At 48.2% G+C, this 13699-nt stretch overlaps 1 protein-coding gene across 2 annotated transcripts in view; it reads right to left on the reverse strand.

Moving 5' to 3' along the window:
* CHKA (choline kinase alpha) overlaps positions 1–10696 on the reverse strand; it is a 63953-nt gene extending 53257 nt beyond the window's left edge. The window contains exon 1 of one of the 2 annotated variants that reach the window (XM_068260583.1): positions 10255–10696. In XM_068260583.1, the coding sequence (XP_068116684.1) occupies positions 10255–10514 (260 nt within the window). In that variant the 5' untranslated portion in view covers positions 10515–10696. The remainder of the gene's footprint in view (positions 1–10254) is intronic. The other variant, XM_068260584.1, reaches the window with a different exon arrangement.
* Between the last annotated feature and the right edge of the window lie 3003 nt (positions 10697–13699).

Genomic DNA, 13699 nt, shown 5'->3' on the forward strand with positions numbered 1-13699 from the left:
GCTGTGTAGACCACCTTGTCCATATGGAAGTCTCCATCTTTTGGGTGCCTGTGACGCATGTTCAAATTCCCACAGTGACTTTGACCCTGGAAACTGCACTGCATTCTGGGAGACGCAATTCATTGATGTGGTTAAATCTACCGGACAGGAGATGTAATCACAATAATGGGAAATACACCTCCTGGCATGCATTGCATGTCCCTGGCATACATTGCAAATGCAAGGGACATAGGACATTACTGTGGGAACCTGTGGTGCTGCGGCACAGGGAGAGATAAAACTGAGGCAGGGGCGTAACAATAGGCCCTGCAGCGCCTGCGCCCGCGGGGGGGCCCGCTCGGGCCGTTTTTTGGGGGCTGGAGGGGTGGCAGCATGAGGGGAAAGCCTTGCCCACAGTCGGCGGGGAGAGGGGAAGTTCCCCCCTCTCCCTCACCTCGGGGCTCTCCCCTCTGCGCCCCCCTCCAGCTAGTGAATGTGTGTGGGCAGCGGGCAGCAGCGGCGGCGAGATACATACCTTCTTCCTTGCGTTCCATCGCCGCCTTCTCGCTCTAGCGGCTGACGTCACTTCCGGAAGCGGAAGTGAAGTCAGCCGCTAGAGCGAGAAGTAGAGATGGGAAGTTCGGATCTTTTCAATGATCCGGATGATTCGAATCGGATCATTGAAAAGATCCAGATCTTTGATCCGAATCTCGGATCATTTTACTACCGAAGCATTGGGGGGTTGAAATGACTAGCAGGGCAGGAGAAGGAGAGGGGGGTGGACACACAGAGAAGGGGAGAAGATGCACAGAGGGCAGGGAGTGGACAGAGAAGGGAGGAGGGAAGCAGAGAGCAGAAATGTTTGCTTGCACACAATACCCACATGCTGCAATCATATGCTTTACATATATTTCACCTACATGTTCATCTGTATACCTTGAATGGAAACGTCGCACAGTGAAAGAAAGCATTCCCCAAAGATAAGTGCAGCTGTGCCGAGTGCAGGAGGATCATATTACGCTGCAATCACAGTGCCTGCAAAGTTACTGAGCTATGCTGAGCTGAGCCAGTTTCCAATGTGTTCACTCTGTGCACAACTACGGAACAGACAGCCTATAATGGGCAGCACATTGCAACCAGTATGTGTGCTCTACACATATCTGGCAGTGGCACCGATGTCCTCTCTACCTGTCCCTGCAAGGCTGGCTCCCCTGAGTCCCCTCCAACAGAGCGACCCATCTCTGCTCTGCTTCCAGGACCCCGCAGCCCGCTGAGAGGGGGTGTGTCGCTCCTGGCCCCGCCCCTTTTGCGAACCGAATCACTCATTTTGATGATTCGACTCACAAAATAGATTCGGATCAAAGATCCGAATCGTTCATGATCCGGACAACACTAGCGAGAAGGCGGCGATGGAACGCAAGGAAGAAGGTATGTATCCCGCCGCCGCCGCTGCCCGCTGCCCACACACATTCACTAGCTGGAGGGGGGCGCAGAGGGGAGAGCCCCGAGGTGAGGGAGAGGGGGGAACTTCCCCTCTCCCCGCCGACTGTGGGCAAGGCTTTCCCCTCATGCTGCCACCCCTCCAGCCCCCAAAAACCGGCCACGAGCGGGCCCCGGGAGGGGGGGGCGCTCTGAAATTCTGCAGGGGGATTTTCAGGTGTCTGCTGCCCACATTACGATTTTCAGGTGTCTGCTGCCCACATTATGATTTTCTGGTGTCTGCTGCCCACATTGCGATTTTCTGGTGTCTGCTGCCCACATTACGATTTTCTTGTCACTGCTGCCCACATTGCGATTTTCAGGTGTCTGCTGCCCACATTACGATTTTCAGGTGTCTGCTGCCCACATTACGATTTTCAGGTGTCTGCTGCCCACATTACGATTTTCAGGTGTCTGCTGCCCACATTACGATTTTCAGGTGTCTGCTGCCCACATTACGATTTTCAGGTGTCTGCTGCCCACATTACGATTTTCAGGTGTCTGCTGCCCACATTACGATTTTCAGGTGTCTGCTGCCCACATTACGATTTTCAGGTGTCTGCTGCCCACATTACGATTTTCAGGTGTCTGCTGCCCACATTGCGATTTTCTGGTGACTGCTGCCCACATTGCGATTTTCTGGTGACTGCTGCCCACATTAGGATTTTCTGGTGTCTGCTGCCCACATTGCGATTTTCTGGTGTCTGCTGCCCACATTACGATTTTCAGGTTTCTGCTGCCCACATTACGATTTTCAGGTTTCTGCTGCCCACATTACGATTTTCAGGTTTCTGCTGCCCACATTACGATTTTCAGGTGTCTGCTGCCCACATTGCGATTTTCAGGTGTCTGCTGCCCACATTACGATTTTCAGGTGCCTGCTGCCCACATTACGATTTTCAGGTGCCTGCTGCCCACATTACGATTTTCAGGTGTCTGCTGCCCACATTACGATTTTCAGGTGTCTGCTGCCCACATTACGATTTTCTGGTCACTGCTGCCCACATTGCGATTTTCTGGTGACTGCTGCCCACATTAAGATTTTCTGGTGTCTGCTGCCCACATTACGATTTTCTGGTCACTGCTGCCCACATTGCGATTTTCTGGTGTCTGCTGCCCACATTACGATTTTCAGGTTTCTGCTGCCCACATTACGATTTTCAGGTGTCTGCTGCCCACATTGCGATTTTCAGGTGTCTGCTGCCCACATTGCGATTTTCAGGTGCCTGCTGCCCACATTGCGATTTTCAGGTGTCTGCTGCCCACATTACGATTTTCAGGTGTCTGCTGCCCACATTGCGATTTTCTGGTGACTGATGCCCACATTGCGATTTTCTGGTGACTGCTGCCCACATGGCGATTTTCTGGTGACTGCTGCCCACATGGCGATTTTCTGGTGACTGCTGCCCACATGGCGATTTTCTGGTGAACTCTGCCCACATTACGATTTTCTGTCCCACATTACGATATTCTGGTGAACGCTGCCCACATTACGATTGTCTGGTGAATGCTGTCCACGTTACAATTTTCTGGTGACTGCTGCTCACGTTACGATTTTCTGGTGAACTCTGCCCACATTATGATTTTCTGGTGAACTCTGCCCACATTATGATTTTCTGGTGAACTCTGCCCACATTATGATTTTCGGGCCCACATTACGATTGTCTGGTAAAATGCTGCCCACTTTACAATTAATTTACAGTGAAACGCTGCCCCATTACGATTCTTTGGCACCTATGGGGGGGGGGGCACATCCAAATATTCGCAGGGGGGCCCAGTGATTTCTAGTTACGCCCCTGAACTTCGGTGACCATATATATTAAGGGCTACTGATCTGCACCCCACAAAACCCACACAATTAAACTCATCTTAGCAGTGGCGTAGTAATGGGGGTGCAGGGGTTGCGACCGCATCAAGGTCCATGGGCCACAGGGGCCACGTAGGACCCTCCCTCAACCACAGTATTAGCTCTCTATTGGTCCTGTGCTGGTAATATTCACTTTTTATAGATGCTTTAAATAGTATTAATCATTAAACTGTCCCCATCCCCTTCTTGCACCTCTGACACTGTGGTTGCCCTTGGCAGGTTTTGGTGCGCCATATCAATTGTTATGTATAGAGTGCTTATGGGGCCCCAATGTAAAACTTGCACCAGGGCACATAGCTCCTTAGCTACGCAACTGCCCCTTACGGAGAGGTTTGTTTAAAAAGTTCACCTGCTAGTCAGCTATTCACACAGAAAGCAAATAAAGCAGCACAAATAATTTTTTAGGCGTTGATGGTATAAAAAAAAACACGCCCAACCAGAGAAGTGTAAAGCATTCAATAGCAATTATTGTCCATTTATACAGCTTTGACAGTTTGTGGCAATTCAGAGCATATCAAACAAGAAAACAATTAGTCATTGTCACTTCCTAAACAAATTTTATAATCATCTGTGTCAAACTATCACTGGACCTGACAGCTGTGGGGTGTGACTGCAAGTTCAAAAAATGTAGGTGAGCAGTTAATCAGCGCTTTAAGCGCAATTCTAAAAATATGGTAACACTGCAACTCAAACGTCATTTTTATTATACTTATTAGGAAAGTATGTCTTTTTTGTTTTACCCAAAAGCCTCATCTACTCATCTACACGGGTAGATGAGGCTGCGATCCGGTGGCTCGATCAGCCGCCGGATCGCCTCTTGCGCGTCCCCGCCGCGTCCCCGCTCGCCGCGTGTGCACCGCATTCGATTCCCCGCCGGCGCCGCTTATCTTCCGCTCCATTCCCTGCCATTGTCCCCTCGTGGGGAGCGAACAGGGAATCGGCGCTGCGGAGATCCGTCCTGTCGGATCTTATCAATCGAGCCGCATCAGCTCGATTGATAAGGAGCATAGTGGCCGCATCTACGCATGTAGGTGCGGCTAAAGATCATCTCTTTCACAGATGCTATGATGTTTGCATTGCAGTATTACCATATTTTTAGAATTGCGCTTAAAGGAATACTATCGATACCCAAGTGTACAAATAATGTCTAAGTAGCTGTGTAAACATTTTCCTACTTTTCATGTTAAATATCAGAGGCAAAAGCTGTAATTTATTGAGAGTAGGATTTAGCTATATTGGGACAAATCAATTGCAGAAGGGGTGTCTGCTTCAATGCACAGCCAGAGTTGTATATCAGACTACAGAAAGCAAATATTAAACTCTGAAAGCAAAAACAGTATGACAATTAGTTACATTTCCTCTGCTCTCTTCAGACACTTCAGTCAGAAACACAGGACACAGGAGCTGCAGCTGTTGGGAGCTCTCTCTCTTTCTCTCTCTGTCACACACAGAGCTACACATCAAGTGTGAGGGGAATTTCCCCTCTCCTCATGGCTCAGTCAGCCATCAGTTTTGGCGTCAGTAAACTTTGAAAGTATTTTGCTAACAGTAAACAAAGAAGTTGCTACTAAAATGTATACACCAGTACTTAGCAGTGCTTTTCAAACAATTCCTGTGTCAATTGAAAAAAATATGTGAATCGATAGTATTCCTTTAACTACTTTAGTAGCAAGCTAATTGAAATATATGCCCTGTTTTGTCAGTCACCTGGCTGGCAGGGCATAGATTTCAATTAGCCGCTGCTGCGCGCATCCGCAGTTTCCGTCACTCCCGCCGCTGAATCCCGACATCTCTCTTGCTTGCTCTTCCTGTCTCTATGGCGGCAGAGCCCTGTGAGCGGGTCAGGAGCAGATTTTATTGGTTTCTGACCGGCTCACAGGAACTCTGCCATCATAGAGATGGCAGAGTAGGTGGCCCAGGTTCCCGACGTGCGGCGGGTAACTGCGGCGATTCGTCGTTATCCGTTGGGATTCCGCCGTTTCTGTACCAGCGGTCTCTGGTCCTTAAGGGGGCAGAGACCGCTGGTACTTAAAGGACCTCTGTCGCGAAAATCTTAATTTAAAATACATGTTAACATACACAAATAAGAAGTAGGTTTCTTCCGGAGCCATAAATTACTTTTCTCCTATGTTGCTGACACACAGAGCCTGTTTCCACTACACGCAGCTTTGATGCAGAATGGATGCAGAAAAACTGACTCCAATGAATTCCTATGGGCCTGTTTCCACTAAACGCGATTATTCTGATGCAGATTTTCCCATAGGCATTCATTGGAGTCAGTTTTTCTGCATCCAATCTGCATCAAATCTGCGTGTAGTGGAAACAGGCCCTTACAGTAAGTAGTAGAAATCTGACAGAGCCAACAGATATTGGACTAGCCCATATTCTTCTGGGGGTTATCAGGGTTTTCTTTATTTTTAAAAGCACTTGAATGAATGGAAGTTGCTCTTTCCAACTGCCACAAAAGTGTGCAGCGAGCGGGGAGGCTGGCCAGCATTTTTGTATAAATCTTTTTCAGGGAATGTCTTTATAAAGAATAAAGGCCATGCTGAGAATCCCCCATGAAGAGATGGACTAGTCCAAAACCTGTCGGTAATGTCAGATTTCCACGACCTACTGTAAGTGACAGCAACATAGAAGAAAAGTAATGTATGGCTCATTTTCTTCTGGAAGAAATATACTACTTATTTGTATGTGTTTTAAATTTTAAGATTTTCGCGACAGTTCCTCTTTAAAGGGAAAATAAACTGAGAAGGATATGGATTTTACCTTTTAAAATAATACCAGTTGCCTGATTCTCCTGCTGATTCTGTGTATCTAATACTTTCAGCCACAGCCCCTGAACAAGCATGCAGATCAGGTGCTCTGACTGAAGTCAGACTGGATTAGCTGCATGCTTGTTTCAAGTCTGTGATTCAGCCACCACTGCAGTCAAAGAGAGCAGCAGGACTGCCAGGCAACTGGTATTGTTTCAAATGAAACATTCATATCCCTCTCAGTTTAGGTTCCCTTTAAAGGGATACTGTAGGGGGGGGGGGGGGTCGGGGGAAAATGAGCTGAACATACCCGGGGCTTCTAATGGTCCCCCGCAGACATCCTGTGCCCGCGCAGCCACTCACCGATGCTCCGGCCCCACCTCCAGTTCACTTCTGGAATTTCTGACTTTAAAGTCAGAAAACCACTGCGCCTGCGTTGCCGTGTCCTCGCTCCCGCTGATGTCACCAGGAGTGTACTGCGCAGACACAGACCATACTGGGCCTGCGCTGTGCGCTCTTGATGACATCAGCGGGATCGAGGACACGGCAACGCAGGCGCAGTGGTTTTCTGACTTTAAAGTCTGAAATTCTAGAAGTGAACTGGAGGCGGTGCCGGAGCATCGGTGAGTGGCTGCGCGGGCACAGGATGTCTGCGGGGGACCATTAGAAGCCCCGGGTAAGTTCAACTCATTTTCCCCCGACCCCCCTACAGTATTCCTTTAAGTGGTTAAAGTGCTCATTAACTGCTCACCTACATTTTTCTAGCTGGATCCTGTAGAGGCTTCTCTGGACCCCGTAAAGCAGGGCTTCCCAACTCCGTCCTCAAGTACTATCAGCAGTGCATGTTTTGTAGAAATCCACAGAGGTAGTTAATTAGCTCTGCTGAGACCTCACCTGTGAATGAATGGTTGTGGTTTTCTGCAAAACAAGTACTGTTGGTGGGCCTTGAGGAGAGAGTTGGGAAGCCCTGCTGTAGAGGCTTCTTGTGTCCTCCTCGCTGGGACCCTCCGGAACATCAGGACTGTGCTCCTCTTTTGGCACATGCCGCACCCGTGCAACCCAAGGAGTGTTATTAGTATCTTGGCAATTTTCATTTACCGTGTGAAGAAAACTTGGTTCTAGACTACTTTAGGGGACCCAGCAGGAAACCTCTTAGGGAACAGCGTCTGAGGAAGCCATTCATTGGGCGAACCGTGATAGCGGAGGTAAGTGCCCAGAGGGCTTGTCCTTTGGAGGGATTCTTCTCACATATTATCCCACTGCCTACTTTCTCCATTTACTTTGATTCACCCAGTTTCTGGGTTTGCTTTTACTGGTTTTTTTTTTACTTACCATTACTTCACGTGGTCTGGTACATTTTTACTTCTCTGAACTTGGTGTGTATATACACTTTTTGCACTAGCACTTTATTTTCAACTTCATTGCACTATCTTTGGCATTTTTCCATTTAATATTTTTTTTAGGTATTGCATATTATCGTATGTCACTCATTGCACTTGTATGTAGTGGCTGGATGGTGTATTGGTTAAGGGCTCTGCCTCTGACACAGGAGACCAGGGTTCGAATCTCGGCTCTGCCTGTTCAGTAAGCCAGCACTAATTCAGTAGGAGACCTTGGGCAACTCTCCCTAACACTGCTACTGCCTATAGAGCGCGCCCTAGTGGCTGCTGCTCTGGCGCTTTGAGTCCGCCAGGAGAAAAGCGCGATATAAATGTTATTTGTCTTGTATGTATCCCCCTAAGGTTCGTTGTGGTGCATTGGTTATTTCATATACATTTATATAACTTATATGCCCTACCTCCTTGATTGTTGGTTTTAATTGTTTGATGATTGTTCAATAAAAAGATGGATTATTGTTTTTTTGCCTATACCAGTTTGGTGCTGTGTTTTTGAGGTTCTCTTTTCCTAGTTGTGTTGTACCGTTCTGCACATTCCGGTAGCTTATATGGCATTTTTATTGCGATATCCCACAGCAATTTTTAATAAGGAGATGGTGCTTACCCAAATGTTTGTGTGGTGTTTCATAGGGAACAGCGCTCTAATGCCTCCTCTACACCATTCAATTTCAGGCGCAATCGATCGAATTCGATTAGATCGATTAATTCAAACATGTCCGATCGGGATTTGATCGATCGTGTGATCGATTTTGGCTAGTTTTGCAAATCGATCACACGATCGATCAAATCCCGATCGGCCATGTCGAATTTAATCGATCTAATCGAATTCGATCCAATCGAATTTGATCGATCGCACCTGAAATGTAATGGTGTAGACGGGGCTTAATCACAGCACGAAGCATTGTGATTGGCAGATAATAGTGTGGGCGTGGTCTACTACAACCTATCTGAAACCTAGCAGTTCGAGAGGGTGCAGTCCACCCAATTCCTTTAAGCGGAATTTTCCCATCATGTTTCCTGTTGAGTCCCCTGAACTAGACTAGCACCCAAAGCTGTAGCAATGTGACAAGGCTACTGTTTCTGCTTGTAACACATGATACTATGTGTCATTGTGTCATGAAGGTTACATTTGATGTGTCACCCTTGAGAAGCTGGTAACCTCTTGCTCTGCACTTGCACAGAGGACTACTCGGATTCGGAAGGCTCATGACTCATCTGTCCGTGTGACTAATTAATCAGCAGTTAATTTAATCCTCCGTTTTAAAATCCAAAAAACCCTGCGCATAATTCTGGTTTTGCCTATTGCACTTCTGCTTTCTGGGGCACAAGAAAAACCAAATGTTCTGCCTATCCCTAGCAGTTGCTAACTGCATACCTCCAGACTAGGAGAGGAGAAATAGGGACATCTGAAAGCATACATATTCGGTTTAAGGCCACACCCCCTCCCATGTAAGGCAATGATGACATGACGCATTTTCATTTTTTAGATAGTTTCCTTTCCTCCATTACTAATGTTCCTGTATACAGTATTAGCATTTAGAGAAAAGTAAAGCAATCATTTGTGAATTTGATATATTACTTAGCTCAATGCACCCCATAGTGCAGGGAAATACGTGTATTAGTAGAGATATGTATATTATGACAAAATAATGATAGTTAGGCAGGGGTACACACTTGGGTGACTTGCATGCGTTTCCCCACAATGCGTAATCACAAGTAATGCTTTCCTATGGGGCAGCTGTGTTATCAGGAGCCATCGGCAATTCTGTATAGCGTTTAAAGGTTGCCAAAAGTGAAAGGGATATGGATGCTGACACATTAATTTCCTTTTAAAGGGCACATCCGAGAACAATTAAAATAGAAAAATCCACTTGCCTGGGGCTTCCTCCAGCCCCTGCCAGCCGTCCTGTGCCCTCGCCGCAGCTCCACTCACCGCTGGTGGCCCGGGGTCCCCTCCAGCGCACGATGTCCACTGCGCCAGCGGCTCTCATAGTCGCGCTAACGTCATCTGGACTGTACAGCCCGGATGACGTCAGTGCGACTCAGTGAGTCACACGCTGAAGCACAGGAAGATGCCGACCTGGCGAGGTCAGCATCTCCACCGGAGGGGAACGGGAGCCAACGGAGCTGCAGCGAGGGCACAGGTTAGTTACTCGGACCTTCCCTTTGAACAATGCAGATTGCATGGCTGTCCTGCTGATCCTCTGCCTCTAATACTCATAGCCATGGACTCTGAACAAGCATGCAGATCAGATGTTTCTGACAGAGGTGTGGCTGGATTAGCGGCATGCGTGCCGATTCAGACACTACGGCAGCCAAAGATATCAGCAGGCCTGCCAGGCAATTGGTATTGTTTAAGGGAAATAAATAAGGCAACCTCCATATCCTTTATTGCGTCTGAAACTGGGACTGCCATTTAATTTGCTGGACGTCTTCTAGCACTTGTCAGCAAAGCAGGATCATCCACAAGGCAACCCAAGCAGATGCCTGGGGCCCAGTGAGTGCCATGGGGCCCCACCTGCCACTTCTTCTGTCCAGTCTCCTCCCAACTCAAAGTGACCATCAGAAATGAGCCAAAGCCTTGCCTAGGGGCCCATCATGGTCCCCTGTGGAAAGTATGGAGTCCCCATTGACAACCTAAAAACAGATCATAAAGCAGCAGCAGCGCATCAGGAGCACAGAGCAGAGCTACAGCCCCCAGGAGTAATCATGCCCCCCCTGTAATTAGTGCACACGTGAATCCCCCATGTGAGTACACAGAGACAGCAATACTGACCGTATGACAGTGATGTGGAAGCGCTCCTCCTCCAGGAACCTCCAGGCCCCGGGCAGGAATTCCTTACACCAGCGGTAAGCCTTGCGCCTAGTGCGGGCATCAGGCTCATCCTCCAGGCCTCGGTTATTGTCCTCCTTCTCCCGATTGTCCACCAGCACGGCCTCCCCGATCCTCTGGCCGTTCACCAGTCCGCCAGCCGAGCTGATCAGCAAGCCCAGAGCATCGGGCAGCTCATCCCCGCAGGCAAACTTGGTTTTCATCTTAATATTGAATGAATGAAAGTAACTGTAATCAACTTGTACCTAGACGGGCTTATGAGATGAGACGCGTCTGTATATATGAAATTTACTAACGTTATTTCGGAAACCACAGATTCAATAACACTGCTGGTGTCGTCCAATCTGCACTGAGGGCTTTTGGCTGCGTTACAGCCTTATATAGTGACTGTGAGCATCACCGTCACAAAGGCCAATGGAACGCTGGACGAGTAGAGCCGCGCCCCCAGCTGCTGCGCCCAGATCACTGGGGTTCTATTAGCTTCTCATACAGTTATCCTCGTGACACGTGTGGCCGCCTCTGGTATTACACGCTAGCTCCACCGAGTCTTTGAGGAGGAGGACGGCTACTGCAGCAGTTGCTATAGCGACCGTCCAACGTCTTCACACTGCAAAGAATTTGGCTTGGCAGGGCAACAATCGTGAAGCAAGTTAAACAAAGCCATGCTCTATGTGATGGCAGCAGCCTGATTCAACAAATGATTCGATTTTTAGCCATACCAGTGTTGGGAGATGTGTCAAATGATTCGATTTTTAGCCATACCAGTGTTGGGAGATGTGTGAGAAAGTGACATAATGGGGACGATGCTGGAGGAATGGGTTGATCGGATAGGTGGAGTCTGGGGGCGGGACTAGGATATGGGGAGTATCAGCAGCAGCAAGCTGGAGCAGTTGGCAAAGAGGCAATAGCAATAGCATACTGTCCCTCTTTTGGAGAGACAGCCCCTCTTTGGGAACCTCTTGTCCCTTTTTCAGGACTGATGTACAGATCTATGTAATGTGTTTTTCTACTAAAGAAATGTATTTAATTGACTTTAAAGGATTATCCCATCCTTTACATTGATATATTTCTTATTTTCAAATGTTAATATGAAGCAAATGAGCTGGGATAAAAAGGACCAGTGTGTTTTGAATCGTAAAACAACATATTTTTCTTATGAAAGCTTTATGGTATACATAATTAGGCCTTGTTCACATTGCAGGTATTGCCGTCCGGATTTCGGCAACGCGTGTAGGAGGCAGACACGCACCACATCAGATGTGCATAGATTACACTGTCTGATGTTCACACTACATGCGTTCCGGACCAGTGCGTTCCGCGAACGCATGCTGCACGCATTTTTTCCCAAAACGCGCGGCTGACCTATTCACTACACAACGCATGCAAACGCAGCCGGCATACGTTTGTACACGTTGCGTTCAATCACACAGCCATATTCGTTTGGTGATATGAATGGGGCCTTAGGTATGTGGCGGGGGCTTGATTAGGGGTGTGCCAGGGGCGTGACTTAAATGTCACTCTTTCTTATCTCAAAAAGTTGGGAGTTGTGGGCAATAGCAAAAGTTAAAAAAATGGGGAAAAGAGAACCTGAGGTGGGTTTTAGGAATGCTATTAGGACACAGAGGCTGGTTCTGCATACTATTACCAGCCTCTGTGTCTGTACTGTGCTCCCCCCAACCCCACCACCTTTGTGCTGCCTGTCACCGCGCTCCCCCGCCTATATCGCGCTGCTCCGCGGCTGCGTCCCTTCCCTCCCTGTCTCCGTAAGCTGATTGGAGGGAAGGGACGCAGACGGGGAGCGGCGCTATAGAGGAGGCGGGGGACCGGCGGTGACAGGCAGCACAAAGGTAAACAGCCTGCTAGCGACAAGGTACATGTCACATACCACGGCTGTTTTTTTTCTGGGGGACAGCAGAGTGCAGGGGGGACCTGGGGGAACCCAGTACAGACACAGAGGCTGGTTATAGTATGCAGAACCAGCCTCTGTGTCCTAATAGCATTCTTAAAACCCACCTCGGGTTCTCTTTTAATACAAGGATTCATTGGAATTTTGTCTTTTAGATGGCATGTTCCTGCATGCCGGATCTACATCTGAGACTGGACTTCAGGGACTACATCTGAGACTGGACTTCAGGGACTACATCTGAGACTGGACTTCAAGGAGTGCTTCCCTGATTAGTCTGGCTTCAGATCCCCAGGGGGAAAGGACATTAGACTTACCAATGCTCACCTTGTGCTTATTGATAGCTACATACTTAATTTAAATTCATGTCCTTTTCTCACAGTTGATGGCAAAGAGTGTGTAGATATATTATCTTATATTATATTGCAATCATCAACTGGTGAATGAAGTAAGCTTTCAGAATATCATAAAATATTTTTTTCTTGGAGCTCACATCTTGTGTGAAAGCTGCCATCTTTAGGCCCGGTTGCCACAGGCAGAAAAAACGGTACTAATGTTAACCTATTTATCTGTTCACATTAGTCTGTTAGAATGGATCCGTTCCGCACGATCCGCTGAACAGACTGCAGAGCTCATTAACTACCTCTGTGGATTTCCACAAAACATGCACTGTTGGTGGGCCCTAAGAACAGGGTTGGGGAACACTGCGCTTAAAGAGAGTCTGAAGCCAGATTAAAATGGCTTTTTAGCTTATATTCAGCAGGGGCATGTTTGTCCCTGCTAAAACACCTCGATCCCACAGCATAACGAGGGGTCTTTACCCCCCAAATCCCCCCTGCAAAATCCACGACCAACTTGGTCGTGGATTTTGCTGCCCCTGTGCGCTACCGTGTGCGGCGGGGCTACGAGCTGCAGCCCTGCCTCACACACGTCTATCAGCGGCTGATCTCCGCCTCTCCCCCGCCCCTCTCAGCGAAGGCAAACTGAGGGGCGGGGGAGAGGCGGAGATCCGCCGCTGATAGACGTGTGTGAGGCAGGGCTGCAGCTTATAAACCCGCCTCACACGGAAGCGCTCCCCGGAGGCAGCAGGGGGGATTTGGGGGGTAAAGACCTCTCGTTATGCTGCGGGATAGCGGCGTTTTAGCAGGGGCAAACATGCCCCTGCTGAATATTAGCTAAAAAGCCATTTTTAATCTGGCTTCAGACTCTCTTTAAAAGAGAATTGTAAGGCATGGTGAGGACATTGAGGCCAGTTGACCGTTATACTGCACAGTAAGCAACCAGCAGCTGTTTATTCAACAGCCGATTTGCCAGGTATCCTACATAATAAAACCCCTGTGTGTGTCCCTGCTTCCAGACTTGGCAGTTTACTGTCTTTGAACCTCATTGCATTGGGGGAAATAACAGCTTTTTCCAACTGCCAAGTAAGCAACATCTCCCTGTGTGCATATACTTCGTACATCAGTGGGGGACGGGTGAGCAGGA

Source organism: Hyperolius riggenbachi, chromosome 11 (genome assembly GCF_040937935.1).
Source record: "Hyperolius riggenbachi isolate aHypRig1 chromosome 11, aHypRig1.pri, whole genome shotgun sequence".
NCBI lineage: Eukaryota > Metazoa > Chordata > Amphibia > Anura > Hyperoliidae > Hyperolius > Hyperolius riggenbachi.